This window comes from Bombus vosnesenskii, unplaced genomic scaffold, assembly GCF_011952255.1.
Source record: "Bombus vosnesenskii isolate JDL3184/JDL3185 unplaced genomic scaffold, Bvos_JDL3184-5_v1.1 scf7180000013270, whole genome shotgun sequence".
NCBI classification, from domain to species: domain Eukaryota; kingdom Metazoa; phylum Arthropoda; class Insecta; order Hymenoptera; family Apidae; genus Bombus; species Bombus vosnesenskii.
The window spans coordinates 261,826-287,935 of record NW_022882928.1 but is presented as its reverse complement, the minus strand read 5'-3'; the positions used below and the strand labels follow the sequence as shown (position 1 = coordinate 287,935).

Sequence of the window (26,110 nt, the reverse complement as noted above, 5' to 3'; positions counted from 1 at the left end):
TCGTTGTTTTCTTAGATAAGACTCTGAAAAGTACATCTTTTTTCAGACTCTAACTATATTAACGGATAAGAATATTATTAACCAACAGATGCACGTACATTACGTACACGTATACGTGATATATCCTATGATTTCACTTTCAAAGAAAAATGGCTGTTTCCCTTTCGACTGACTAGATGTAACGGATCCCATTATTTCCATATCTTAAAGTCAATGACTGTTTCGACAAACAGAAAGTTAGTTTCAAAGGTATGCGACGGTATACATCGACTTCAATTCGTCGTCAAAATTCATAAATATTCTCAATAATTAATCCATATTTGAATAATAAACCGAATCATCATGCGATACCATAGTAGCATCTATATTCGTTGATAAAAATTGATCTAAACATCATGCATGATCGTGATAAGCGACTATGATCGTAGTTTTGAAATCATCGCTAGGAAATCAAATGCATCTTATTCACTTGCACATGAACTATGATGTCATACTGCAGTGCGCACCAACAAGATTAACGTCCTTGACAGGAAAAATATTTTTATGATATAGACGGTTTTCTCTTAATAGGAACAATATCTTTTAAAATAGCGGATTAAATACATGAAATTCAAATTAGTACCGTTTACGACATCCTCGCATTACTTATAGATACATACGATAAATGCAACATGCCACGGTAAGTCGCAACTGTAACTGTATGATGGTTAGCAGTAAAATCAATCGATAGCTATTCGTTCAGCTAACTCTGATTCACGGTAGATCGGTCGTGATACGTATTAGAAATCATTAACTCGCTTGTAACGAAATATTAAATCGGTCAGATGAGTTTATAAAGGTGGGAAAGAAATGCAATAAATTATGTAATATAATGTTACATTGTTATTATCAACAGAAGAAGCGAAGTTAAATCAACGAGACTACACTTTGAAATTATTAAGAAGTATAAAGTGAGAGACGAGCGTATAAATGTGTGTTTGTCGTAACGATGGAATTTTTGGTTAAAAGATGGAAGAGTATATGCATGAATGCATAAGGGCCCGAAATAAGACGCCCCTGGTGTACGTTGAACAGTACGTTCCTGCAGAACGGAGCCCGCGAGGGCTAGTTAGAAGAAGAGAGTCTAACTGGTGATCCGAAGTGGTATAAGAGCGAGGGAGACAGAACGAGCGAGAGAGGAACGCGAGGGCCGAGGCACACACCATCGAGTATCAACCAGCTGGTTGGCAAGGCAGCCGCGAGCAGTCGCCAGTGAGACGCGGTACCCCGCGAGGGCTTTCGTCGTTTGTTCGTTCGTCTATACGTGTGTCTATATGTCCGTCATCTCCCTTCCGCTTAAACCTATCGTGGTCGTGCGTACGTTCATTCGTTCGTCCGGTCCGTGTGTGGTGCGTCTCCCATCGCTTGCTTTGAACGACACTTGCCACCGGTCGCGACTATCGTCTCTGTGTCAAAGTACGTCTCTCTCTTACTCTACCTCTCTCTCCTCGTTTCTCTTGGCGTGCCCGACCGAAAAGACAAGATGGCTGCCGACTCAGGAATGGAGACGTGTCCCTCCCCGGAGATTGCAGACTCCAGGAAGCGGCCGCTTGATTGTGACGCGGAAAATGGCGCGACGAAGAGGTCTCATTACGGATCAGGTATTTTAATTGCGCGTTGTCAATCATTTTTATCGACTGTCGCGGTCTAAGCTTCCCTACGCACCTTCACCAATCTTCCTATACATACGATAAAGTACACTCACAATGATTTTCTCTCTCCTTCTCTCTCTTTCTCTCGCTCTCTCTTTTTTCACTGTTCTCTCTCTTGCCTGCGATGCTCTTTACTCTCTCGCACGCCTTTGACAATCTTGTCGCTGGTGCTGCTGTTGACATAGCGATCGCTCGCTACGACCGTTCCCTTTCGTTTCCCACTTCGAAGCCTGGCGAACGTGTACACGGAGGCGAGAACGCGAACACGGTGCACCGCACAGCGGTTCGCGCATCCTCTCGTGCCACGTCTCCTTCTCTTTTTCCGTCTCTCATCTCCCCTATTTTCCCTATTTCTTCGCTATTTCCTTGCCTCGTATCGTTAGCGCCAATTCACGCAACACCTGTAACGGTGTTTTTACGCGTTGACGGTCATTTTATTATCGTCAACGTCACCATTGTCATTGTCGTTTTCGTCTTCGTTGTCGCCTCTCCCCTCCACCCTTACCCCAATCACCGTAATCGTCAACATTGTCCTTATTTTCCTGTTCGTCTTCCTTATCGTTTTTGTCGTCGTCGACGTAGTCGTTGTGGCTGTCTCTGCTGTCATCGTGGCCGTCATCGTCGTCATTGTTCCTGCGTGGGCGGTTGTGCCTGTGAACGTCGTTAATGGAGAATCGCTGCTGCGGTGGCTGTCGATCACGGTCCGTGACTCTGCAACTTCGTCCCTGTCGCGCCCGTTTCATCGGACGTGCAACTGCTAAGTTCGCGGCAAGACTCGCTGGAAGGGACCTACACCTTGTTCCATCCGTACGCATATTGTGTACCTTTTCTCTGGCGTATTCTCGTAGTGCAGTGCCGCCGTTGTCGCGAAAGCGGCGTACTAAGGAACGCGCCTGCTACCCGTTAAGTGGCAGTTACTAGGATGTGGCGTATCGGTGAGTTGTCAGGCACACCGTTCCGCTGCCGAGGTTGCGGGTCAAGGTCGATGCGAACCGAGTGAGCGCACAGGGCTTCCATCTGTCAAACAGCTGTTTGCCTTCAACGCATCAAAACTTTGTGTCTTTCCGCATTGCACTTCCCTATCCTTCGTCCACCGATTACCCGACACTTTTTCGTGACTCGTGCTGCGTGCTCGTTGATATTGGTCTCCCTGCGCTCGCGTGCCCGTGAGTACGCATGATTTCGCGTTCCACCGATTTAGGAACCAATCAAAAGTCACAAGTTTGAACGCCAATCACAGAATAACGTGTTAGTTTGGTGAAAAACGTTCCAAAGTCGCACGAGAGCTACCTTTAGCTTTCAAGTTCAATATTGATGTTTCACTTTCATTCAATTTATCTTTTAATGAATTAGAAATTACTGTGATTTCCGTAAAAAAATTTGAAGTGCTTTCAATGTGTATATGTTTTGTAAAGACTGTGTTAAATTTGTATTTTTCTCTAACTGTTTATGCTAGTGTAATAAATATCATTTCTTACTGAATTCAATGTTTTAAAAATTGTAACTTTTCACCTTTTGTACTCTGTCATGTACTAATTTATAATTTATGTGTCTTTATACCATCTGTCGTTCGATTAATGTAATAATTTCTTTTTTTTTTTATTTTATAGGGGGTGATGGAACATATCACCTCAAAGTATTGGTCCCTGGTGTGGCTGCTGGAGCAATCATTGGAAAAGGAGGGGATACAATTGCCCAGTTACAAAAAGATACAGGAGCCAGGGTCAAAATGTCTAAATCCCACGATTTCTACCCAGGTAGACTGAAAATATTCCCTTATGCTGTATTTGTTAGTACAAGGTGGCATGACAGTCTTTGCATACAATTTTATGCGATGTACAGGAACAACAGAAAGAGTGTGTTTAATTACGGGTAGTTTAGAAGCTATAATGGCAGTTATGGACTTCATTATGGATAAAATTCGTGAGAAACCAGATCTTACATTAAAGACAACTGTTGACTTTGAATCAGGGAAAACTACCGCAGAGAGAGATAAACAGGTAAAAAGCTTTGTTTATATACGTATATGCTTTTTATGTATGTTTAGTATACCAGAATATTTATACATGTACATTTGTCAGATATTAAACAAATATTACGTCATTGAAGTTGCTTTTGTTAATGGTGACCTACTTATTAACTGCTTTCGTATTAATTAGAAATGCACAACCAAAAGTGTTCTTGTCATATATCTATTGATTGTAATAAGGAAGGCTAACATTTCTTTATTTACATGTAATGTTTAATATAATATTTTAGGTAAAAATTTTGGTACCTAACAGCACAGCAGGCATGATAATAGGTAAAGCTGGAAATTACATTAAACAAATAAAAGAAGAATGTGGCTCGTACGTTCAAATAAGTCAGAAGGCAAAAGATGTGTCTTTGCAAGAAAGATGTATAACGGTAATTGGAGAGAAAGAGAATAACCGTAATGCATTAATGATGATATTAGCAAAAGTGGCAGATGATCCACATAGTGGAACATGTCCAAATGTTAGTTACGCAGATGTTAGTGGTCCTGTAGCTAATTACAATCCCACAGGCAGTCCTTATGCTCAAGCACCTACAAGCACTCCCACGTATACTTCTACGGCTGGCATCAATACAGGTAAGATTTCTAGTAACATAAAAAACGTGTAATATAGTTACAGGATTAAGGTATGATAGTTACTAAATTGTGACTTACATTTGTTCACAGTGAGTCTCTTGAATGGTGCTGGATTAAGCTTGAACTTGAATTTAGGAGCTGCAATTACAGCAGGTACAGCACCAGTGACAACGCAATTGTTGGAACATATAAAGTTAAATTTACGAACGGCAGGTTTTTCGGAACCTGCTGCTAGCGAAATTTTGTCTGCTATCGCTACACTTGCTAAATATAATCTTCTCGGAATGGGAATCGGGATGCCTTCTAGTATGGGATACCTTGGAAATCCTATGGATAGCACTACAACAGCAAATGGTTCGAATAACAATGGTGGCGTATTTGGGCCAATTGGAACAGTTCCTGCTCTTGGATCTACGTCTCCCACACCACGTAATACACTTGACAGATACGAGCCTTTTGATCCATTCAGACAAAACAACACAGCTGCCAGTGCTATTCATCTAAACAACAATTCGTTTGGCCTTGGCACTAACCAGTTATCACTTGTAAGTAAGAGTCCTACACAGGTAGACGCCAACAACAAGGAGACCAAGAAAGTAGACATAGAAATTGCAGAGGTTATAGTGGGAGCTATTCTGGGACCCGGTGGTCGTGCCCTCATTGAGATTCAGCACCTAAGTGGCGCCAACATACAAATCTCTAAGAAGGGCATGTTCGCTCCTGGTACCAGGAACCGCATAGTGACTATCACGGGTTATCCTAATGCAATCGGCACTGCTCAATATTTAATTGAGCAGAGGATCAGTGAAGAGGAAGCAAAACGAGCACGTCAGAATGCCCTCGCCAATATGATCCATTGATTTCAAGTACAGCACTTTTGTTCATCCCCATTATTGAGCTCCGTCATTCATCTTTTCACATCTTGAGGTGATGCTGCGGTAGCTCTCTCTTCCCTTCTTGAAACACTCGTCCACTACCACCTACCACCCGTTGTCATCTATCGCTACATCACTATAGCGCTTGCATTCTCACATCACTGTTCATGCATTCATCATGATTCGTCAACATTTATCTATCTTTTAAGATTATTATGATATATAAATATTATATGTTAAATGATAACTACTACAATTGTTCTGTGATACACCATGTTACGGGACTTTATCACAAATAATACACGTACTACATCAGAGTTACATAATATATCTAGTTGTATGGTATAGGATATTGAAAGAAGGCATGATGAAATTATGATTACATTAGAAACGAAATGGCACAATTTGGCCATAGTTGTTCTTGGAAGGTCAAGACGACAATGTTACATGGGTAATTGTTTCGTTTCATAAAAATAAATCTATTTTTTTCTTTTTTTTTTTTTTTTTTTTGTATAGGAGCATAATCTTAGTACTAATATGAAAGATATTTTTAGTTAGAAGGTCATACAGAACTCACAAATTGAATGGCTTCGATCTGAGGAATTAGTATTTTAATGTGTATCGTGCAGACCAAATTATATTCATTTCCATAAAATGATGTTGCAAATTATTGTATTGAACTGTTCCTTGAGCTATGAAATGATTAGGCCGATTGAATGATTAACATGCTATATGAGCAAGTTTTCTCGAGTACAGAGTAATACCTTGGCAAAACCAAAGATCTTACATATGTAAAGCAGAAATAACTTGGCTGGAGGATAAATATACATACAAAGGGAGAGCTATTCTATGTATAAACATATATTTATATATTTACAATGCTGGCTGGTCCAGTTAAATGAATAACATAATACTTTATTGCCAAGTTTTATTCTGAATCCCAAAGTCTTTATTTCTCAAAATCTTCATCAAATTATATCTTATAGTATTTAGATTAATGTACCCAGAAGTATATAAACATCAAGTCTCATTCTTCCTTACTCATACCTTAGGAACAGAGGATTCATTATACTAGGATGCTAAGATAAGAATTACTCGATTCATCACTGAATCAAAAAGATCCTCTCATGTAATATTTTGGTATGGTTAACACGCGTTGTACATTAAAACTTTTGTCTAATTATTTTTAGTTTCAAGGTATATCAGTTGAATACAATTTGAGTTAATGAGATATATTTCATGACACTTTGCAAAGCAAAAGCTGTGACATAGAAATTTGTTTTTGTCATTCCTTTATATTATAGCAGCATGAATATAATTATTTTTGTCATGTAAAGATATTTATATTTATATACATCTGTTTTCAATAGTTTAATCGTGAAATATTTTTTGAGCAAAATATTCCATTCGCTAGTGCTTTCAATTCTTTTCTATGCAATGATTAATGTATTCTGATGAAAATACAGCAAATTAAGGTTTCTACATACATACATACATACATACATACATACATACATATATACATACGTTCAGTTTTACATAAAAAGTGTCTGTCATGGTCGACAGTCATGTCATACATCCTTGGGTTCTGTATGATACTGCTTTATGTGGAATTCTATTTAAGACAACCAAATCTTTGACAGATTTTTAACAACTGCACTTTGACACTGAATCAAATCTTTAGATAGGGAATGGATTTTAGCTAGAAACTTCGTTTATGTTGATAATAATTATCAATATTATGAACAAAAGAGCAAACAGCTTATATTTCATTGCTAGATAAGAAAGAGGATACAGCATCTACTAATAACAGACGTTTCAAATCATTGTTTTTTTGGGGGGGGGGGTAGGTATTAGGAAAGGGTGATATAAGGGATAGGCAGTAATCAATAATGGGTTTAGTTAAAGTATCTGAAAACGTTAGCTGTAGCGTCAAATGAAATATATAAGTGTACATGAGTACAATTCATAGCTGGAGACGCTGGCTCACCACTCTTTAAAAATAACTTGTATATTCATAAATATCGCATAACATGAGTAATAATATATTACACACAGAGAGAAAAAGAGTAAATATATATATTATATATTATATTATATATATAATATATATATGTATATAAAAGATGCATCTATATATACATGAAAAGTTCGAATTAGATTATTAAATAAAAGAGAATTCATATTATCTAAAATATAAATGACATATATGTGTATATTTATATGTATATATGTATACACATATATATTCTATATATATATACATATATAAATATAATATATAAAAGATATAATATAAGTAATGAAATGATATTATAAACATTGTTGACAAAATATTTGCGTCCGCGTACGTAAAACATAATTTTATGTTTATTCATAAATTGTATGTGAACTATTGATTAAACTTCACTGTGTTGCCCAAATACATTGAGAAAGAAGTCACAGATACGATAAAGATGCAAACTATTGTTAGATTGCTGTAGATAGATCTATTTGAAAAAAAAAAAACTTTAATAGAACATGTTACGAACGTCACTTGTACCATTAACTTAATTTATAAATCACTTTATTTTAATATAGCCGTTGCGCTATTAATATTAATGGCAGCATAATATTTCTCTATTGCATCCGTATATGCAGTACTTTTTCTTCGCTAATTATACGTATCATCACATTAGATCTATCATTGGCGGTTTCTTAATTTTATCCTATCGTCACTTTCTCTCTATCTCTATTTTATAATTCACACTTTTTCTGACTGCCGGTAGGCAGGTGTGTTCCAATTGATTTGGACAGGCCAAGATTTTCAAAGGGAAACAGATTTTATACCATTTTCATTTACACACATCGATTCGTACTTTTGTCATTTATGACTCTCACATGATTATTTGTACTAATGTATCTAAATCTAGTATTGCAGTGAACTTGTACAAGTAGATGAAGGAAACAAATTTTTCATTCGATTTTCGTCACAAGAATGTTGATATATTTTGTGCTTGTTACAAGTAACATCGATATTATTACAGTGAAGTGAAATAGACTTTTATCACATAGAATATTTCTTCTGTAACTTTTTTTTTCCTTTTTTTTATGTGTAGCACGTATAAGCAACAAAACACGATGAATGATTGTATTCTGGTTGTCACGTTTAAAAAAAACGAAAACATGCTTGATCATTTGAATATTCCATTGCTAAAATTACAATGTTTCTAATATTATCGGTTACATCGGAGAATAATCCTTCTAAAGGTTCCTTATGTCATTTCCTGTAATCGAAATCAAACAGCAAATATAATTATTTTTCGATTCGAACAGAGTCCGTACGTATGTCAAACTTGTAATATGCACATTAACGAAAAGAAACGGAAGGAAAAATAGGAAGAATAAGAACGTGTAAGTAAATCTCTTTCAAGTAAATCTCTATGACAAACAACTTGTAGGTAGCACGGGATAATTAGATTAGGTTACGGTTTTTCTCAGTAAACACATTCCTTAGTAGAACAGATTATGTATAAGGATAGCTGTGATGAGGTTGAAATGAATGAAAGAGAGAAAAGAAGGGAAAATAATTGGGTGAGAGGGAGATAGGTGTTTATATCAGCTGCCAGTACGTGAAAATTGCCACGATACGTTGATGTATGTAGTGTGTAAAATCATAGAATTTATTTGTTCAGGGAAAAATAACTCGATGGCGAATAACGATTCATCAGCAAGGAGAAACGAGAAGACGGATCAGTTTTATTCTACATGATAAAAACACGATGTCGATGTTAAATGTTCAATTTTATGAGGATCGCCGCATGTCGCAATATCCATTTTCCAATGTTATCGCTTGGAACGTTCGATAAGAAAGAAAAAAAGAACTAACTCACTCTCCTTGCACCATCGGTAAGAAACGAAGTGATAAACATATTACAAGTTATAACGATCAGCCAGTTTACTATTAGTATTTCCTTTAGCGGTTTATATACATCTCTCTGTACAATATTAGTATTTTATAAATATCGTAAATGTTACGGGGCTACGGTTCGCATGTGTTCATCGGTTTAGAAGACGTATAACGTAATAGGGAAAGAAATTAAAATCGTTCGATACATTGAATCGTAACTATTGACGGTCGATGCAGAAAATTCCATAGAGATAAACGTCCAACGGGGAAGAACGATCGTTCGTATACGTTTCTTCTGGATTGTTTCACGTTTACAGATACCTTTATAGGGTTCACCTTTAGACGGTTGCATATTATTGCGTTGAATTTTATTGTTCGCGTGTTGGACGATTGTTGCTCGAAATAACGATACGAAAATACCTCCATGCAATGTGGCAAAAAGAAAAAAAAAAAAAAAGAAAGAACAGTATTGGTTGGCCAGTCTATGTTACCTACGAGTTGTTTAACGAGAGGACATCGTTAGAGTAATTAAGCCGGCAGTCGCCACACATTTAGGAGAATCTTATTTCATATGACGCTTTGTTTTGTACAGTTTGAGATATATTTCATCCGATCATTCTCTAGGTAATGAAAACGAAAAAAAAAAAAGATTAACGATAATAAACATGGTAAACCACGGCGCCAGAGAATGGTTGTTGGGCGCCGTGGATAGTTGTACACGATTACTAAGTATAGATGTGTAGGTAGTGTCTTAAATCTCTTGTAAAAGTCGTCATTACAGGTTCAACGTTTTAATCAATAATCGATCGATAAAAGGAAAAAAAAAATATTTACAGAAATGGATAAAAAATGTATAATTATACTCTCGCACGTGGAGACGTAGTGTAGTAATCAGGGAAACTGTAGGAATTGCATTGACTCGCCTCAATTCTAATATGAACTATTGTTACAGTAACTATAATTGAATTTGACACACGTCGCCACGATGGTGTGGCTTGCGTGTCACGTTACTTGGCTGTGTGTGCTAGGCTACATCGTAATTCATGTTCCATCATCCATCACTCCACTCGCACAGACTCCATTTACCTGTATAGAACGGAAATAAATAGCGGAGGAGAGGAGGAGGAGGAGGGGGGGGGGTTGACAAATTAAAAAGGGGGGATTAAAGGAAGAGAGTAACGATGATTTATCATTAACTACATATGTAAATCGATATTCCGATACGAACGAAAGGGAAAGAAGGAAGGAACGAAAGATCGAACGAGGGATCGGTACATATTTGATAGCAGAGGAAACAAAAATGGAAAAAATTCTTTCGCACGACATTTACACACTCCACCCAATCACTTTAGTGCCATATTGATATCCCATCAGCCACACTTGTTGACGTTTTGACGGTAGAACGTGTTGTTAAAGATGTGTATATTCTGCGATTATGCAGGCTGTTTTGAATAAAGTCGGAATACGTTTATTTCTCATTACGCATATATTAAATCGTTACAAAGTATTATGAAACACACCTGTATATGCTTATTTAGTTTCTGCAGTGTACAAAGAATCGTTTTACAGCTGTCGAGGGATTTTAATGTTGATTATCACGATGACGAGATAGAGCTTATATCTATATATATATCTATACAATATATATGCGTATATATATTGTGTCGATCTATACGTATTGATTGAAAACTCTAAGTTCGAACTTCTTATTTTATAAAATAATATATGCATATTCGACGAGGAATTACAAATTTTGTAAAAAATGCAACAGTTTCTTGAACAGGAGCAATGCGTTTCGTTTGGAAATTGTTCTTGTTGTTGTCAAATCAGAGAGAAAGCTGACTTTCTTTTCTCCTATTGTCGGTCTCCGCTTGATGTTGGATTCGATACGTTCGGTGTTGAAACTAGTAGAACAAAAGTGAAGAATTATCGGACGAAAAAATCCTTCGTACAAGATATTTTCGTAGCACAAATCGCTTTCCTTTCGAGTCGCTCGAGCCATTGTTTGTAAAGAAACGTTGCATTTGCACTCTTTAAGAATGTTATATTCTCGGAAGGTTCTTTTACTGCCGCTCTTCGCAATCGTTCGCTATAATCAAAGGTTTAAACGATAGAACAAATTAACAATAGTCAAGGGAAATATAAAGAATTGATGTAAAACGTAACGTTACATTAAGAAGTATTAATACAGTAAGAGATACGATAATAGATGTGGAAGAAATGGTAAAGAATGAAACGGCGAGGATGAAGAAATAATAATAATAATAATAATCGATTGCATTGCACTGATCGACAATATAGCAAAATTAATTATTTATAGGTAGAGAGAACAAAGATGAACGAGCTTTATCAACAATTGATGACATAAACGAATTGTCTTAACTTGTTCTTCGTCAGATGTTTCCACTTTAAACGCTGTTGTACGTGAAATTTTTAACTGCTGTGTGTTGCACAACGTTTGAACAACATTTGCAACATCGATTGGTTCACTGGATATTTTTCTTTCTTTTTTTCATTTTTTCATTTTCGTTGAAGCTTCGCTTTTTGTTTTTTCCTTCTCTTTCTTTTCTTTTTCTTGTTTCAATTCGCCGAACTTAAAATTTCACGATACACCTGCATTGCAATTCCCTTAAACGAGCAGAATAAGGAAAGAGCATACAACACAAATAAAGAAAACAATACAAAGCGGATAAAAAGAAAATAACAAAGTGGCTGTAAATATTTTATATAAAAAGAAAAAAAGATATATATAGAGAAAGAGAGAGATCTATCTATTATAGGGATACGCGTGGAATTAAACGAAAAGAGGCTTTTATTTTTGTCTAAAAAATAAAAGATGGACGATAATCGAATATAGCGAGACGAGAATTATAATTGGACAAGTTCAAAGAAAAGATAAAATATCCTGACGTTAGTCGATTCTAGTGCATAGTATTTACCGATAAAGTATTAAATATCGCGCCCATCGACACGTAATACAAATTTCGATCGTTCAGCCCGCACTGTGTCTTCTTCTGCGTAAATCGAGCAGATGCTAAATTCGCAGATCTCCGATATCGTCGTACAATTGAGAAATACGCCACTTGCGAAGCGAAGCAAAAAGGGAAAAGAAGAAAAAGAAAGGAACGAAAGAAAAGTGAAGCTTTCTCTCCGCGTACATAGAAAAAGAAAAGAACAGAATGAGACGAGCCTCGTTAGTGTATTCAAAATAGCAATGCATACCGATAACTAAATCTCTAAAAAAAAAAAAAAAAAAAAAAAAAGAAAAAGAAGAAGAAGAGGAAGAATCTTCTCATCGCGGATGGCCGAATGTCTGAGAAAAAGAAAAAGAAAAAAAAAAGAAATATGATTCAGAATATCTAGACGCAGAGCGAATAGAACCGAGGAAGAATTTATTCGAGAGATAAAACTATTTAAAGAAAGAGTAGAAGAAAAAAGATATAAATAACTAAATAACGGATAAAGAGAAAAAGAGCGAACAGTAGGGAACTTAATAAGAGAGCACATTTAAACGACTAGAAAGATTCGTTAACGTGTAATTAAGAGGGTTGTACAAAAGTGTATGTAATGTTATTTTATTGGAGGTGAGACTTAGAGTTAGACTGTTAATACACGGTATATTATTTTGGGTAAGCATATGTAAAGAAAAAGATTTAAAAAAAAAAAAATAATGAAGAATAATAACGAAGAACTTGGATGAGAATCGTTATTGTTGAGGTAGAAGTAGCACATAGCAGCTCGGGGATTATAATGATGATGAGGATGAAGAAAAAAAAAACTATTAAGTACCTTGTTGAATATAAGTAGATTAATAATCGCTAAGTCGCGAAGAAAAAAAAAATAGTGCACCGCGATGGTGCATGTGTGCACATTCATGTTCATTAACGACTTGTTGTCATTGTACACACACACGCACACATATACATACATACATACATACATACATACATACATTACATACACAGAGTGAGAGAGAGACACACACACACACATACCCATGTTACATATATGCATACACGTACAGACGAACATTGTACACTTGTATAACGCGAAATGTTGCATGCCTATACACGCAAAAGAAAGATTTAAACAAAACGAAAAAAAAATATGAAAATATATAATAGAGGGTTTCACGCGAAACGCAGTGCCGCGCGTTGTGCTTTACCTTTCTAAGGATCGTATCCGAATTACGATGCCGGTTACATTAGATGAAATAAATAGCATTATCTTCCACGAATATTTCGAATTTCAAGAGCAGCTGGCTGCGAAAGAGGTACCATAGTAGAGATTCGTTCGTCACTGATGGAACACGATCACAAGTATTGTACCTTACATTCCTTTGGCTATAAAGTAATAGTAAGAACACGACGACCGTGTGCCTCGTGCGTTTCATATATCGCGATCACCGAGAAATAAACGAGATAGATGAGGGGGGGGAGGAGGAGGAGGAGGAGGAAGCGGGGGAAAAGAAGAGAAGAAAATACGGCTAAATTGGCATTCGATCGATCGATGATAATCAAAAGGGAAAGAAAAGAAAGATCCATTTCGATTCGATACGTGGCGCGCTTTCACCGACTGATTTAATTGACGCACGTATTACACGGTCGATCATACGTTTTTGTTTCGTTTTTTTTTCTTGTTTGTTCATTTCGTCAGGATATATATTAAAAAGAGGAAACGATGCATAAAAAGAGCAGCGAACGAAATTGTATTTTTTAATATATATCTGTATGTATATATGTATATGTATATATTACGAGAACTCGCCTGCTAGAAAAAAAAAAAAAGGGTATTGCGATTCAGATTCAAAAGTTCGCGAGAAACTATAGTTAAAATCTAACTATCACAAGAAAAAAAAAAGAGAATCTCTATTATTATCATTATTATTATTAAAGAGTATAGCGTGTTCTCTTGGGATGAAAGATTATATATATGTATATATACACCTGTGTATATGTATATGTATATGTATATATATATATATATATGTATACATTTATATACATACCGATTGGCGAGTATAACTCTCTGAACGGATAAGAAAAAAAAAAAAAGAAAGATGAAGAAGATAAGAGAAACTATAATAGGGCTGTTAATTATTGAGAATCATCTAAGCGATATATTAGAAAAGGGATATGCACGTGTTTGGATACGTGTGTCGATGCGCATCGATTGTCCGTGAAATGGATCGTACAAATAATCGATCCATTTGTAACATTGTTCTGTCACGGTCTTTTTCCAAGAAAAAGAGACGAAAGTATACAAGAGAACGAAAGCAAAGAAAATAATAGGGAAATGTCGCGTGTAGCTCTGCATACGATAGTTCGGAAAAGAACGACAGGAAACTAAGCATACGACAAGACACTTGTCCCTTGTGTTTTACGACTCCCTTCAAAACAAACGATTGTTATATTGTATCGAGCACAAAAAGTTGCGTTACTTTTTTCTATAATGTTACGTTCAATTGTATTTTCGCGAGAGTAAACGATCCTTTAGCTTCGATTCTCACCTCGGATTTGAACGTTTCAAAAACGCTCCGCTTTTTCGACGTTGCCGAACGAGAAGCGATACACTCTTCGATTTTGTTACACCGATATAAATGGGTTAATTCGAAAACTAAACGAGCAAGCGAAAGTTGCGCCGACTAATCGTCGAGCTCTTCTCAACTCGAGTCGATAGAGAGGAGTGTTTTTCGTGTTTTCCCTATCGACGCGACGAGAATCCACTCGGCATTCTTTTTTAATATTCTCCAATATTCTTGTTAATATTCCTTTCGATTTCCAAGGAAATGATTTTAATCTGACGATTAGCGTGATTATTCGAGGCAAAGTTGAAACGACCAATCAACGATCGGGAAAAATCAAAATGAATCCGAGATGTGCGGATCGATAAACGCGACGACAAGCGAGCATGCATCACACGGCTTGTAAGCCTGAACACGAGAAAGAAGACAAAAATAGGTCTTTGTTTTTTTGATCGACGACGCGAAAATGATTACGTTTTTATTTGATAATTTTTGCTTGTTATTAAAAGTTTACGTGACCTCTTGGGCACCACACTATGATTGTTATTGATGAAGTATATATTATACTATATATACATATATATATATTTTATATATGTATATATAATTAGTTCACAGCATTTGAATTTACTCTAAATAATTACTTTACACTCTAATCACATTTATTTGCATCCATAAATTGTTATTCTTTCATCATCAGAGTTATTCCATTCAATGTTAAATAATTATAAATATTAAACATAATATATTAACTATTTTCACTCATGAGAAAGCATCGTTACCTGTATGACAAGTGACCATAAGAGCATAATAAACAATCGCTCATTAAATGCATTCTGTTGTTCTTCATTTCATGACCTGGCCACACACGTTCCATCCATCTACTCCATCGATCCATCCATCTGTCCATTCAGTGTCGCTGTATGATCGTCATACGCATTCTCTTGTCGTTTTCTTTTTTTTTTCTCTCTCTCTCTATCTCTTTCATTCACCAAAGACTGTTTCTCCGAGTATACGTCGCAGAAGTTTCTACCGTAAAGGAAGAAAAAAAAAAAAAAGAAAAAAAAAGAAACGTTCCTCGTCGATGGAACGTCTTTTCTTTTCCTCTTTCTCTCTCTTTATCTGTTTACCGTTTCGTTTCCGATAACGGTGTCCAAATGAATTCTGTGCAATTGTAATTTTGTCGAAATTAGGAAGGTTCCCAATCGATTGATCGCGACACGTTCGTACTTTATTCGCGCGTCTCCTGTCTGACCGGACACGGTCTCGCTCCACTTACAACTTACGACGAAGCCTTCCAAATTTTGATAGAAAGCTCACGAGAGATGAAAACACGCACTTCATTAAGTGGTAGCATGCGTACCTGTAAATACGATAATGTACAATTAACGATTTTACGCGACTAGTCTGTAAGTTCTTTTATATGTACATACACGAACGGGAGAAACAGGAAAAACAAATGCGTTTGTATATGCGATGTCAAGTTCACGTGCATGTCTTGCCTCTGGTTTACTCCCGCGTTTCGTCACGGGGAACCGCGCGTTAAACCGGAGGAACGTGCGAGTAATTCCGTAGGTACAATATTTTTTTCGAAGCATATATCGAACGGCGAAGAAGCGCAGACATACCGTTACACTCGGATTAATATTTAATGTTATCGTCGTTCTATTGTACTCGTTCTAGCTATGTGTCGGTTCTATCGCGAACTTTGTCGTTGCTGTTGTTCTTGTTAAACGTATCTCACGTTCGGAATAGCATATCATTCGGAATATATATGGCACTAAAGGAACCGGCGAGATCGGTTACCCCTGCATTTCGTCAGCGTACAAAATTCGGCGTACAAAACAGAAAAAACCCGTGCTGTTCTAACTAGTCAGTATAGATAAGGGAATGTATTTTTTTACACCATTGATTTGTAATAAAGATATTGAAAACGAAAGAAAATTAATCCAGTTCAGACAGAGGAGATACGAGAGCGCTTGTGTTATTCGAAACAAAAAAAAAAAAAAAAAAAAAAAAAGGAAGGAAGATAAGGAGAACAAAGCGATATCGATGAAACCTTTGTGAAGCGGATCGACGTTTTTCCTTTTAGTTTCACGCTTCTAACTGTTGCTCAGTTATTTTGCTAAACTCTGTTTCAGTTTTAAATTTCCGTCTACCGATTACGTTTGGAGTAATTCGCGGTGGGACGATTCGATCGTGATTATGCGAAATATCTTCTGTTGCCGGGTAAGTTGTGTATCCTATTTTTTTTTTCTTTTTCCTTCGTTTTGTTTGTATTCATCTCCTTTTTCTTTTCTCTCTTTGTTTTTGTTTTAGAGCGCGGTGATTTTAGTACGTTAATAAACATCGACCATACTGGCTACAGTCAAAACGTATTTTTTATTCGAATGATAAGTGCACATTCACAAATGTATTTATAGTTTGTTGACAGCGTTTTTTTTCGTTTTTTAGCTTCGCATCTACAAATTAATATACATACACTATGACACAGAATTTATTATTCCTCATAAGCAGTGAACGTACATAATTCATTTTCACTTACAAAATATCTATGCGTATCATACCGGTGATTCTTTCCTTACTTAAGTTTTCATTAAGTATCGTTTGCATCCGTTATTATAATACATACACGCATTTGCTCCTACAAAATTTCTTCACGCATCCTTTTACAAATGTGTACGCTGCTCTACCTAACTAAACTCTACTTAGGACCATCAGTAAAATGAACTCCTAATCTGGTTCAACCATTATTGCCCTTAGTTTGTCCGACTATACAGTGATACTATGTTGCGTATTTCCCTTTTTTTTTTCCTGTTAATTTGCTTGTAAAACAAATGTTCACTGATTCGTTATTACCGTTAGTATTCTAATTATTATTATAATTATCATTATTATTACGTACTTTCCTGCTTCGGGCTCTCACATGTTCGCGAACAAGCTAATAGTGAAAAAGCGCTAAAAGTATAGTTATCGGTCTCCCGAATTAGAAAGAAAAAGTACCAGTCCCCAGAGAAATGGAGAATTCGTTTCTATCGCATCGAACACGAAAAACATCATCGTTGAATGCAATAATATTTGTACACTAACTTCGCGAATTTTCCCCCTACGTTACCTCAAGCCAAATGTAGCTTGATGGTTTTTTTTCTCTTTCTCTCCAAACATTTTTCATAAAAATTATCCATTTCTCTTACTCCGATATTTTATTATTACAAGAGTAACAAATATCACGAGAGTTACAAAGAAAAGTTAGGCTCTCTTCCTCGCTATCGCGACACTTTATTAATGTCCACTAGCATCTTACGTCGCATTGATCGAAGTGTTCCATGATACATGCCTCGATAACAGAGAGATCGACGAAGAAATAAAAATCTTTTTTGTGCGATTACGCTCGAAGGGCACCACTTGTTTGCATCCTTTCCTTATGCGTGCTCTATAAACTTTGTAATATATGACATGCGATATATTTGTCGACACGGTATGAACAGCCATCTCGAAAATATGGCTGAAACTGTTTTCCGCATGTAACATTCCAATTTTTGTTGTATAAAAATTATATACATATGTTATTATCTAATCACACGTTTGCATAATGCACATATCTAAATACGAAGTGTATGTTGCGTCTTTCTCCTCCTTTACGTTAGAATATAAATTATAAACTATCTCTATGTATGTGATAGACCGTTGCATGACAGAAGCATGCAAACAAACGTTCCCCCAACCCCCTCCCGTTCTTACATAATACGGTATTCTCTTAAACGCTGCGAATTACTAACTTTTTGCCATCGTACGATTTCTTTATAAATCAAGGATAGTTTTTACTTCCGTAGAAAGTAATGGCAAGAAGGAACCCGGCAATAAGGAACAATGCCGAAGTTATTGATAAAGTTTGCCACGCGATTCTGTTTCGTCTTGACTTTTGTTCGTGTGAACTTTGTTGTACAGTAAACGTATCATTTGTGTATAAAACTACAAAATATGTCAAAGTTATACAATATAGGTGATACAATAAAAAATGTATCTCTATATAAAGATTACTCTTCGCAAGAAAATATAGTGTAAAGTTCCAAAGGGTGCTCAATATTGAAACGTAAAAGTATCCTACGAAATTTCTATTTAATTATTGTTTTCTATCAGTTTGATAGAGTCGAGTGAAAAATCATTTTTGAATGATTTTAAAATGTAACTTCTTTCCCATGGAACGCTGAAAAGAATGATTCTATCTTAATAACAATACACACGTGACGAGCTTGTGCGACATATTAAAATCGAGCACACCTTCCTATTTTTTTAACATTAAAAAAATATATAAAATCGAAATTACCTCATATCTACTATTTGAAAATGTTCACTTATGGACTGACATAGTACGGAGCAAAACGAAACATACTCAAGATAAAGCTTTAGAAAAAGGAATTTGATTTGTACTTTTCATTCCTCGATATTATTACGGAGTTTGAGCAGATTGCATTCCCTTATTACACGTTTCCTCTTTATTTCTTTGTTTATTCAATGTGTATGTATGTGAGTATGTGTACCTGCGATGTTAAATCTGCTACTTTATACTCGGTAAAGAATTTCAAGTTATATTTAATATTATTTAATAGCAACACTTCTCCTTAATCTAAGTAAGCTAAAAGTAACTGAAAAATTACATTATTGTAAGTGTATAAAAAGTAAACTTTTGATTTCAGACAACAGAACCTATTTATAATAGGTCAGTACGTTTTACAAAGTAATTGTAAGTACTGTACGAAGACAAATTTTGTTAATTTTGATTCTGTGTATATAGAAACCAATGAAAAAATATAACAAAAATAAAAACAGGCCAACATTCTTATCCTCTGATTAAGTACAGAAATGGTACAGTGCGTTTTTTCACCCGAAACAGATATCATATCACGGAATTCGGTTTTACAAACAACTGAAAATCATCATAGAGTTCGATACTCTACGTTACACTGTTTACCATTTCGGTACCTAAAGGTAGTTCATAAGTGATAAAAGGTGTATACTTCTACTGAACAAAAGAATTTAATCCTAGAAAACGATAAGAAAAAAGAAATAGTTGTATTCGTAAATTTCAATTTACAACATGTGGTATTAAAAATTAATTAATATACAACACTAGGGCGTATATTATTATCATTTTAACATAATTATATGCTAATATCTTTTTTAAAAATCAAATTGCATCACCTTTTGTCACTACAGAACTACAACATATTGGACCACTCCCTTCCTATTTCTAATAAATTAGAAGAGGAAGAGGGTGGTCTGCCTTGCTTGCTACTTGGTTGCCTCTGGTGGGCAATCAGGCTGATTGTTTGGATGAGCAGCGGTAAAGGCTGGGTGATTCTCTAAATGACGATCTACCCTTAAAATCGTTGGGAAAGGTCGTAGGTCGACGAGAAACCTCCTTGCATTAAATATCTGTGGTATTAAGCAACAGTCTGCTAATGTGATTTCATCACCTACGCAGTACTTCCCTGCACTGGATGACAATAATTTTTCTACAGCTGAAACATAATAATCTTGGTCACATCTATGCCAATGTACAGCTAAACTTCATACTTTTTTTCCTATTTCCTAACATACCTGTTAAACCTCTAGTAATCCAGTGTTGTGCCCATTCCTTCTTGCGTTCTTCTCCAACATAAATCAACACGACTAAATTTTGCAAAGGCTGTATACCACTAGCAATAACCTCGCAAATTTCTCTGACTCTTGCTCGTTTTACTGGATCTGCAGGCATTAAAGGTCGATGTGGTCTGGTTTCTTCTAGGTATTGCAAGATATTTAACTAGAATAAAAAATTTTCCATATTTAGTACATTGTCATTGGATAACAAAGAAATACACATGAATGTTCATATACTTGTAACAGCACATGAGTTAGAGGATAATTCGAATCATGTTGTTGTTTTGTCTCGGAGTATCAATATCGTTAGGACATACATAATGTAATAATAAATAAACTTACAGATAATACTTACAGATTCTATTAACGTGTGATTGTCAATATGAAGTGCAGGCACCTGCTCCATTGGATTGATCTCACGGAATTCATTAGAATGTTGTTCTCCACCACTTTTTATCAAGCTAACTGGCTTTATGTCATAGGGGATTTCTTTTAAATTCAATGCTGTTAAAAAGTACATGTGATTGCTTGTATAAATAAGAAAAATTTATTTATCTTAAGAAAAAAAAATAATGCTTTTTTAGTTACCAATTCGTACTCTCCACGAGCAAGAACTCCGCCAATAGGAGTAGAGTACTGGCTAAAAGTGAGAAAAAGAATTAAATTAAAATAATGCATACTCCGATACATTTTGCGATGTTTACTGATTTCAAGCGACACGTTGATGAAGGTCTATATTGGTTCATCTGAGACCGGCCGAGTAAAAGCAGATTCAAATCAAGAACATTTCTTTCTTACGGTGAGAAATTGTTAATGATTCAAATAATAGAGGAAAAATTAAATTCTAACAATGCAGATTTCGTACGGATTTTTGTTCGCTGCTTGAAGACATGATCTCATCGCAAATAAAAGGGTTGATAATAAAAGCAAGAGCTCTATATAACAATGTCGGATTGAATGCATTAGAATGTTAATATGCTTACCTTTCCCATGACGGACATCTCGTCGGGCTTTGATGGACGGATTCGCCTACTTAATGATCTTTGCCCGATTACTCGAGACGACGCTGTGACTTGCGAATCTCTTCGAAATTATTCGGTATCCGTTCAACGCGCGAAATTACTCTTCCCTCCCCTTTTATTCGATTGCCAGACATCCCATTCCACTGTCTCATTCCAGTCTGGGGTTCACACAACCAATCACATCTCACTTTCCGATAGGAACCAGTGCTGTACGATGGGAAAAACCTTCAAGGTTGACGTATCCATAAATTCATACAGATTTATATGTATACTAAGCATCGTTTCACATCGTAACTATTTTAGTAGAAATTATTTTATTTTAATCCGTATATACAAACATATAGTTCGTGATTTTCCAATTATTGTTTCGCTTAATCGCGTTGTAGCTAATGTAAAATATATTAATAATTAAAAGCGTATTTATATTTTTATATCTTCGCTAATAAAGGTGAAGGTAAACAGTGACGCGTTTAACAATTAGAAATTATAATTTTGTTTTCATATCATATATCTATCTACTACATATATGTATATTAATAAGAATATAAAGATTAAGACATAGGAATGGAAATTTACTCCAATGTAAAAGCATAAGAATTGTTCATAATAATGTAATAAAAGATTTTAGACAATTCCTTTTTTTACAACTTATTTTTGTAATTGTTTTTAATTTTTATACTTATTTTAACGATATTCGTGATTTTTTTTTAATAACAATTTTTCAAATATAGAATATAGGAAGTAATAAAATTACATGGAAACATCTCATATCGTTATAAAGTTGAAATTTAATAATATCGTAAATATTGACGTAATTAAAAGTTAAATTAAATTTTTACAAGAATTAAAGTATAGAATAAAGTATATATATGTAACAATCCCGATTCCTGCTTATACTGTGGGTTTACAATCCATTTTCGAGCTTCATATTGATAATCTATATAACCTAGTAGGATATTAATAATATGATAGTAAAATGTAAATAACGAAAATTATATTGTATATACCTGACTTTCGAAAAAAGAACTATATATAATAAGAGGTTAGACGACAAAGTTATATTCCATCTTTTTAAATTAAGTTCGCTATATTTTCGAATTTCATGTCTTTTATATATAACCGTGATTATTAGAGAAGCTAAAATATGTGGAAGTACTTTCTACACAAAATAAAGCAAACACTACCAACTGATAAGATTCCGCGAATCCGATTAACTTTAGCCACAATATATGCATTTTCTGCATGGAATTTGATTATACTTACATTCTATTATTCGATTAAGGATGACATACCTGTTACTCCAGAAGCCAGTACGTATTACAAATTTAACAATTTAAATTATATTTTCAACGTACATTGTTGCACACATATACTACGTCCAATTAATTTGAAATCTTTGCAGAAGACAGATTAGTGAAGAAAATGAAAAAGAAAAATATAGACGTAGAATTTGTAGAACTCCAAGGGATTGTTATAAATACTTCTAAAGATGAAGAAAATGAAACGAATGTCGTGGAAACATAGAACTTTAACATGTTATTAATTTTGAGCTAGAATAAAGCGAATTTACAAAAGCGTTTTTACTAAATTCAATTTATTAACAAATATATTCATAAGCGCAGTTTATTCACGTTACATATATTCAATTCCTTTCATTCACATTACAGAAAATCATTGATAATATACAAATACTTTTAATTAAGGAAGAGATTGTCGCAAGGCAACTGCTCCAGAAGTTTCTGGATTTAATTCTTTTAATCTTTGTTCCATCTCACATAGCAAAGCTGACCTAAAAAATAATATTATTAATGAATTTATGTGATACATTATATAAAAAATCATTTTGTATGAAAAACATAAAACTCATCAGACCTGTATTCTTCGTAACGCATGACTACCTCTTCTAATTCTTGTTTATATAATCTAGTAAGCATAGCATTAAAGCAATCAAGTTCCGGTAAACGAAAAAGTTCCCATCGCAATTTACGATCTAATGCTACCGATGCCCTACTGTATACGTATAACCAATGAGGTATTTCTTCATTAAGGTAAGGGTTAGCTGGAACTAAAACACTGTGAGAGTGAAAATGTGTGTGGCGTGGAGGTGATACAACACGCACTGCTTGTATCTCATGAGGATAACATGGATGTTCGTATTGTGCTTGCCGTGTAATATGGCTAAAAATAATATAATTTTATATAGGAATTATAACATGTATTTTGAATTTTTAATTACCACAGAACTTACTTAACGTAATAAACACCATATTCAGGCGATTCAATTCTTTCCCACCCTGTAGGTAAGCCTTCTTTTTCAAGAGGATGAGACCAATGAGTGGTTTTTGTGTTATGATCTATATAGTACTTTCGACCTCTGAGAGTGAAATCCACAGACCATCCAGGAGGTAAAGGAAGTTCTTCTTGCTGTTCATTCCTAGAACTTGATCTTTCTGAATGGCAACGACTATATCTTAAAAACATAAATGTAAACAACATATCACACTTTGACAATTTTAGGAATGCTAAGTATAATACTTTTCTACCCTGTATTGTGACGATATGCAGAATGATTATAGTCGTCATAACCTGAATCAATGTCAAATGGCTTATAAGGCATCTGTGGTGTCTGAACCCGATCTAAATGATATTCAGATCCAGCATACTGATTAACATAAGTATGAGATATGGCAGGTGAGAGTCCAGAATGATACATTGGAGTTGCAGTACGAGATGACATCCCATCCCTTGTACTAGTATTGACAGAAAGACTGGCAAATCTAAAGGAGTATGTTGCATTTTGGTTTTAAATATACTTTGATTGTATATTTTGAAACATAAATTACCTTTGAGCTAAATCTGGGACAGAACTATTGGGAGTATACTTTCCTTCGTGACTTCCTAAACCTACTGCACTCATTGTTGTCTTAGTATTTCCAAATTTTTGTACCATGCTGGGTTGTTGTGGGATAGACTATATAAAAATTAGTGTTTATTTGTCTACAAAAATATAACATACACAATTGCTATTTACCATGGATGTAGGGATAGTTGGATGATTATTGCGATTCCTCGTCCTTCTATTTGGTTCTGTTGTCCATACATTAATAACTAAAAGTAAATAATAATTATAAAAAATAAACAAACTGTATTTTGTCATTAAAAATGGTACAGTAGTAATGAAACAGTTAAAAAGTACAAACATTTAAAAAAAAGCATAGAAACTTATCAATGCTATAAAAAAGTTTGTCTTTTTACAAACTATTTGTAACACAATAGTAATGACAACTTACTTGGCATTTCAGGCGGAGTTTCTTTTTTAACATATTTACCAACAACTCCCTCTTTAATTGTTCTTAAATCCTTATTTTTTCGAGATAACATAATGGGAATAAATATTTGATCGAACGACAAATAGATAAATTTTCGGTATTTATAACCTACAGATACGATATTATATTCATAAAACTAATGGAAGTGTATTTCGAGCATATAACTGTGTGCTCCAAAATAAAAAATCCATTTTACACGTTCGTACAAATTTGTTTTAATAGTGACTTGGGATAGGTAAAACTAAATCGCGTATTTGACATATAAATGTATGTCTTTTCCTTCACATTACGAACGTTCATAAAAACCGAGTACATTGACAGCGTGTTAGGTATATCAATGATTTAGACATTAAACCTCCTTTCATTTCTTTTTGTTACCAATAAGTTCTTTGTTAACTCCGTTAAAAATTGTAAAAATTTTGAAAAATATTAATTGTATTTTAATAATTCCAAAATTATTTACAGCAGTCGATCTTGTTTATCCATTAACAAATTGTCAATATGACATATTTTTAAAATATGAATTTTTTCTTTAAAAACTAAGAGTTAATTGAATTTCATAAATCAATAAGCTAGTAACAACAAAACTAATATATAATTCATTTAATAAATAACTTAAAAATTTCTTTTCCTATTTGTATAGATATATAATACACAATAAGTATGAAAATTGTGTACTATGTCTTTTCCTTTCTTATTCTACCTCTCTATGTACTATATTCTATTTTTATTTAAAAATAATTTATTTCCATAACCTATCTCAATGTGTCAATACTATATTATGCAACAAAATAACTTAGTCAAGTAATCATTTGTTTACAAGGTTAATATTATACATCTTTTACTATATAAGCTATGTATATATATATATATAATAAAGTAATATATTCTTTTAACTTTATTGCATCATTATATTTTTACAGATATCTTCTTTCAGATGAAACTTTTGTCATATTGTGAAATAAATTTTTACCCTATTTCCGACGTCAACTGAAAATATTTTTAATTGCTTTAATAAAACACATATGCCTTTGTAAATGATTGATAAATGTTAAAGATTAAGATATTTAAACGTATCTGGTAAAATTTTGGCAATATCTTCATTATTGTTTAAAAATAATAGAATGTGGCCTTTGTTTATAGTATCTTGTATTTCTTTTTATAATGTCTCGTATTAATTTTTTATTCTTCAAGCTAGAAAAAAAAACATTCGGTTACATTAGAACATTCTATTCATGTATCTTCAAGCAACAGCTAATTTTAGAGTATAAATAATTATTAATCTTATTCAAGTACTGCACTTATATTTATTATACGAATAGCTAACCATTCTTACGTATAATATGACAAGGATAAATTAATCAACTTTCATTTATGTTACTCTTTTTACATTCTAAAATCAACTGTACAACTGTTATGTTCCTAACAGTGATTAATATGAGTATCTGAAGTATATACCTATTAAGTCTATTTACAATGAAATCATATCCGCTATAATTCGGACTAATCGTATATATTGAGGTTGT

At 34.4% G+C, this 26,110-nt stretch overlaps 3 protein-coding genes across 11 annotated transcripts; 1 reads left to right on the top strand and 2 right to left on the bottom strand.

The window, feature by feature from the left end:
* Positions 1-835: 835 nt before the first annotated feature.
* Positions 836-18,203, top strand: LOC117231063 (RNA-binding protein Nova-1). Of its 5 annotated transcripts, XR_004492901.1 has the most exons (7): positions 837-1,640; positions 3,302-3,448; positions 3,534-3,691; positions 3,951-4,302; positions 4,393-4,847; positions 16,732-16,819; positions 16,910-18,203. XR_004492901.1 is itself a non-coding variant. In XM_033489128.1 (6 exons), the coding sequence occupies exons 1-6, from the start codon at positions 1,523-1,525 to the stop codon at positions 4,924-4,926; spliced, it is 1,239 nt and encodes a 412-aa protein (XP_033345019.1). In that variant the 5' UTR covers positions 837-1,522; the 3' UTR covers positions 4,927-5,111. The 5 variants fall into 5 exon arrangements, 4 of the variants coding, with proteins under 4 accessions (XP_033345016.1, XP_033345019.1, XP_033345017.1 ...); XM_033489128.1 differs by lacking the exons at positions 16,732-16,819; positions 16,910-18,203 and adding an exon at positions 4,918-5,111; XM_033489125.1 differs by lacking the exons at positions 16,732-16,819; positions 16,910-18,203 and having other exon boundaries at positions 836-1,640; positions 4,393-12,734.
* Positions 17,027-21,428, bottom strand: LOC117231068 (probable maleylacetoacetate isomerase 2). Of its 2 annotated transcripts, none has more exons than XM_033489136.1 (5): positions 21,213-21,428; positions 20,822-20,869; positions 20,589-20,737; positions 20,192-20,396; positions 17,027-20,112 (listed from the first exon to the last, which is right to left on the bottom strand). In XM_033489136.1, the coding sequence occupies exons 1-5, from the start codon at positions 21,232-21,234 to the stop codon at positions 19,883-19,885; spliced, it is 654 nt and encodes a 217-aa protein (XP_033345027.1). In that variant the 5' UTR covers positions 21,235-21,428; the 3' UTR covers positions 17,027-19,882. The 2 variants fall into 2 exon arrangements, with proteins under 2 accessions (XP_033345027.1, XP_033345028.1); XM_033489137.1 differs by having other exon boundaries at positions 20,822-20,873; positions 21,217-21,417.
* A 1,432-nt stretch (positions 21,429-22,860) lies between these two features.
* Positions 22,861-24,906, bottom strand: LOC117231064 (protein salvador homolog 1-like). Of its 4 annotated transcripts, none has more exons than XM_033489129.1 (7): positions 24,546-24,906; positions 24,287-24,363; positions 24,099-24,226; positions 23,799-24,032; positions 23,504-23,725; positions 23,128-23,433; positions 22,861-23,044 (listed from the first exon to the last, which is right to left on the bottom strand). In XM_033489129.1, exons 1-7 carry the CDS (start codon positions 24,634-24,636, stop codon positions 22,954-22,956), a joined length of 1,149 nt encoding a protein of 382 aa, XP_033345020.1. In that variant the 5' UTR covers positions 24,637-24,906; the 3' UTR covers positions 22,861-22,953. The 4 variants fall into 4 exon arrangements, with proteins under 4 accessions (XP_033345020.1, XP_033345021.1, XP_033345022.1 ...); XM_033489130.1 differs by having other exon boundaries at positions 23,504-23,719; XM_033489131.1 differs by having other exon boundaries at positions 24,099-24,206; positions 24,546-24,814.
* Between the last annotated feature and the right edge of the window lie 1,204 nt (positions 24,907-26,110).